Here is a 5,000-nt window from a genome sequence, read left to right as displayed (position 1 = left end):
GACTCCTTCTCTTTGTCTTCAATCAAATCCTAACCATCTGCCTAATCCATATTTCCTTTCTTTGTGTTACTTTCTATAAGCATCTTTTCTCCTGACTTCCCTTTAGAACTTCCCATTGGTTTTCCTTTCTGTCCAACTCACTCTCTTCACAGCTCAGTAAATCCCACAGATCATTCGAAATTTTAATTATGTGCACAACTTATAATTATATACACATGGGAGCATATACGGCATTTTCCCCAAAATCTCCACCCATGCTATAGCTGAAATAAATATGCATGTGAACCAATCCATTTATTTGACTAATGAGAGGGTATCAACTCCGAGTATGAGGCAGGAAAGCAAAATTTACTTTCCCTCAAAAGACCTATCGATTTTTCATGCAAAGTGAGCGAGCAACACTTACTTCTCCTGCCTTTCCATGTGGCAAAGAGTGTGATCTTAAAGTGATACTTTCTCATAATTGTTATAAAACTCAAATTCTAATAATTGTGTTAAGCAGCAAAAGTTTAACTTTCATACAGATTGTGGTAAATATTTGTTTCCATCTAGAAATGCATTCTCTTATTAAACGAGGTAAATGTGACCTTGTTTATTAGGGGAGGAGTGATTTACTACAGTCTACATGTGTCCTTGCACATCATGTAAGCTTCCTCCTGAGCAGTACAGTGTGAAATCATCCATATACAGACTACACATGACAGCACATTCATAGTCAAGTTTACTACGAATAAGCGCTATAAGAAGCGTTGTGCGGTCTGCACCCCAAGATAGGTGTGAAAGAACCAGCAAAATACTAAGCGCTTTTGTAGCTTTCACCTTTAACTGTTTAATGTGAGGCACCCATGTAAGCCTTGAATCAAAAATTAGACCCAAGTACTTCACTTCTTGGACAAAATGCAGTGGGTTTGCTCCTAAACAGAGGAAAGGATGGAACTTTCCTCGTTTGTGGAATGCATAGCCATAGTCTTGCTTGGAGAAAATTTAAATCCATGGTATGTTGCCCACTGTACAACCTGATTTATAGCAGTCTGCATGTGTCCTATAAGCTTCCTCCTGAGCAGTACTGTGTAAAGTCATCCACATACATATTACATAAGACAGAACTTGGAACGGCCTTTACGATTTCTTTTATAGCAATGACTAACAGGGTTACACCTTGTGGGACACCTTCCAGCTGATTTTCCAGGTTAGGGAAACTGTTTCCCACGCCCATGAAGGTATATAATGCTCCTCTTAAACCAATGTCATACACTTTCATGAGTATGCCATGCTTCCAAGTAGTATCGCAAGACTTTTTAAGGTAAAAAAAGACTGCTAACATGTGAGGTCGCTGTGCGAAAGAATTCTGCATAGCAGTTACCATCCTCACAAGTGCATCTATGGTCAATCTCAATTTTCTAAACCCATATTGATATGGGGTCAGCACGTTTTTCTTTTCTAGCAGCCCTGTCAACCTGAAGTTTACCATTTTCTCCATCAGCTTGCAGATACAGATGGTGAGAGAAATTGGTCTATAATTCCCTGGTGTTCAGGGAATGGAATGATTTTAGCCTCTTTCCATATAGATGGCACTGTGCCCTCCCTATAGATCCTATTAAATAGGCCCAATAGGAATTTTTGGGAGCTCTCTGGTATGTGAGATATCATTTGGTATGGAATATCGTCACTTCCTGGGGCAGTCTTAACGACAGAACTGCAAAGCAGAGTCCATCTCCTTGCGTTCTATTGCAGTCCTACTGAAGAATGACACTGGGTGTCGTTCCTGTTCAGCCAGAGTGGAGAATCGGGCAGTGTAAGACGCCCCAGAGGAGATCTCTGTGATGGATTTAGCTACCTCATTTGTAACATTTTTTTTTGCCTGTGAGGATTATTCCATCCATCTTCAGAGCAGGTAGTGACACGAACGTGCTATTTTCAGCGATCCTACATACCTTGTCCCATACCCATGCTAAGGGGGTTCCAGAGTTAATCGAGGAGAAATACTGTTTCCACGATATCCGTGTAGCCTCCTTCAGCACTCGCCTGGTCTTGGCTCGGGTCTTTTTTTTTCTTTTTTTTTTTATAAAGGATCAAGGTTACATCGCTGGGGTGTCGTTTCAACTGCCTAAATGCAGCTTTGCTTGCTCTGAAAGCTTGTTGGCATTCATCAGACCACCATCGCACCGAAGATCGACGGTACTGCCTGCTACTTTTGGGAGTGGATGCAAAGTGAACTCGTGATGTGAAGTGATTAACAGCATTTTGAACACACCGGGAATCATTCACAGATCCTTGCAATACTGCAGTTGATTTATAAAGATTCCAGTCCGCATGTTCAAGTCGTTATATCTGCACTCAATTGGCTTGAATACCATTCACCTCCTCCAAAAGTATTGGAAAGTGGTCGCTTCTATGTAAGTCTTCCATGACCTGCATTGCTGGCTACACGGCGTGCAGCATCGCTCAATTGATTGATTGATTATTTTAAATATCTGCCATGTCAACAGCTAAGGCTAGCCTCCAGAAACATGCGTGGGAGGGTTCTCCCTGGTCCAGGATGAAATGAACCTGGGATGGGTGCACCATCCCCTCTCATAGGTCTTGGTGGACCTAGGAGCCATTTTGTCTCACCCCTCACTGGTGACCTTTAAAGTATTTGTAACCCTCTGGTCCGGCTCACAAGGTCACTGGGACCTCAAGCCCCCCCACCTCGGCAAAGCGGCTCCCGTTGTTAAAAGACTACCCTATCGGTGCACAATCTGGATACGTTCCCATATGAGAAGTGAATGGTAAATAAGGGGATCTTCGAAAAAAACAACAAAAAAACTAGAGACGAAAGTGAAAGATCACTGCCGTATTTCTGGGTTTCCTGAAATGAGTTCTCGTTCTTTAGGCAATGCTGTCTAAGATGGTCTTCTTGGATTGTGATAGGGGTCGAATCAGCTTAAACGAGTGTCATTTTATGCATTAAATCTATATATCTGAAAAATACTAATATATTTAAGTTACCCTTTGTTACTGTTGACCATTTTTTTCAGGAAAAAAACTTTGGGTGTCAAAGATTGTAAATGACCACGCACACACATACAAATGTAAAGGTCTTTGATATTCTCATAAAATTTCTCTGGTCCTAACTGGTCTTTCCTCAACAGTGGCACACGACGAAGGCCGATGAGGGTACTCTGATAAGTGGGGAACGATTGGCCACCTGGATGTTCTATGTAAGGGATTCTCTTGTTTCCATTTTGCACATATTTTGCATGTGCTGCATGGCGACTTTATATCGTTTCATAAAAAATAGATCTGACCTAAGTCTTCACGTGTAAACTGATAATTTATAGCATGTAATCCAATTTCAGTTTTACTTAAAATCAGGATCCAAAAGCATATTCCCTACACATCAGAAAATAAGATGAAAAAAAAAAAAAAAAAAAAAAATGCACTACAAAACAAGTATTTAGTATACTAGGTTTTGCAATTTTGGTATCTCCATTTTCTCCGTACTAGCTCTCTGACGTGGAAGCCGGTGGGTGGACAGCCTTTCCGAAGGCAAAGATCTCCGTAGCGCCAGTCAAAGGAGCGGCAGTCATGTGGTATAATCTGAAGAAGAATGGAGACTGCAACTGGCAGTCTGAACACGGAGGATGTCCAGTGATTTTAGGACACAAGTGGGGTGAGTCAAGGAAGAGAAGAATTTCAATTTTATTATTACTTTTCATGTTTAATTTATTTTCTCGTTAACAGTTTAACTGAAACCTGTTGAACCTGCTTATATATATTGACCAAGAATGCTGTTTCTAGAGCCATTGTCAAGAAGGTCTGTTGTTATCTTTTGAATACTAAGATTAAAGCCTTAGCCACTTTATAGCCATGTGAAACGCTTTTTGAATATAAAAATTAAAATCGCACTAAAGCTATAGGCACAGAATCCTGTAATATAGGCTCGAACGATATGGCACAAAGAAAAACCTCTCTAAAATCACTGCCAAAAAAGTATGTTAATTGGGGTTAAATACTGTGGCAACTCTCAAACTGACTTGCATGCGATATGTCAAAGTTAAAGTATGCATTTCACATATCTTTCTTTTCCGTTGCAAAATGTATTGTCATTTGTTTTACACGTAATTTCTTTAAGAGGACTTCAAATATTTGTATGTCCATTTAAGTGAATACCCATCTCTTTGTCATTTTCTAATGAAACTATCTATCCGTCACTCCATTCACTTATCTATTTATTTTTTCTACCCTTTTCTTTTTAATTTATTACCCTTTTTCTATCTATCAATCTACCCATTTTATTTTTATCAATCTTTTCCATCTATCCATCAAATTTATTTATCTATCTATCTACCCACTACCCATCTATCTATCTATCTATCACCCCTACCATCTATCTTTTTAAAAATCTATTTTTTTTATTATCTATCTATCTATCTTATCTATCTATCTACCCCATCTATCTATCATCTATCTTTTACCCTACCCTCTACCCTTTTAAAATCTTTTCTATCTTATCCTTAAACCATCTATCATCTATCCATTTTACCCATTATCTTTCTATCTTTTACCCCTTTCTATCTATTTTATAAAATTAAAATTATTTCTATATATATTTTAATTATTATTTATTTTTGCATATTTATTTATTTTTTTATTTTTAAAATTATTATATAATTTTATATTTTTTATATAATTTTTTATTATTTTAAATTTAAAATATATAAAAAAATTTTAAAATATTAATTAAATTTTAATTTTTTTTTTAAAAAATAAATAAATATATAAATTAAATAATAAATAAAATATTTATATTTAAAATTTAAAAATATTTTATATTAGATAAATTATATTATTATTTTTTTATGTTTATTAATATATTTTATATAATTTTAAAATTATTATATATAATTAAAAATAAAAATATTTTTTAATTTTTTTTTTTTTTTAATAAATTTTTAATATATAAAAATATTTATTATTAATTTTATTAAATTTTTTTTATATTTTATATTTTAATT

The 5,000-nt window shown here is 35.9% G+C and overlaps 1 protein-coding gene across 1 annotated transcript in view; it reads left to right on the top strand.

Annotated features, from left to right (window-relative positions):
• Positions 1–5,000, top strand: part of LOC125045942 (prolyl 4-hydroxylase subunit alpha-3-like) — a 20,069-nt gene that overhangs the window by 9,594 nt on the left and 5,475 nt on the right. Inside the window, exons 11-13 of the mRNA XM_047643541.1 lie at positions 3,135–3,203; positions 3,490–3,655; positions 3,897–3,975. Coding sequence (XP_047499497.1) covers positions 3,135–3,203; positions 3,490–3,655; positions 3,897–3,975 — 314 coding nt within the window. The remainder of the gene's footprint in view (positions 1–3,134; positions 3,204–3,489; positions 3,656–3,896; positions 3,976–5,000) is intronic.

The sequence above is a fragment of the Penaeus chinensis genome, chromosome 38, assembly GCF_019202785.1.
Source record: "Penaeus chinensis breed Huanghai No. 1 chromosome 38, ASM1920278v2, whole genome shotgun sequence".
NCBI classification, from domain to species: domain Eukaryota; kingdom Metazoa; phylum Arthropoda; class Malacostraca; order Decapoda; family Penaeidae; genus Penaeus; species Penaeus chinensis.
Note: the sequence above shows the minus strand (reverse complement) of the source record. Positions and strands in the feature narration are given on the sequence as shown.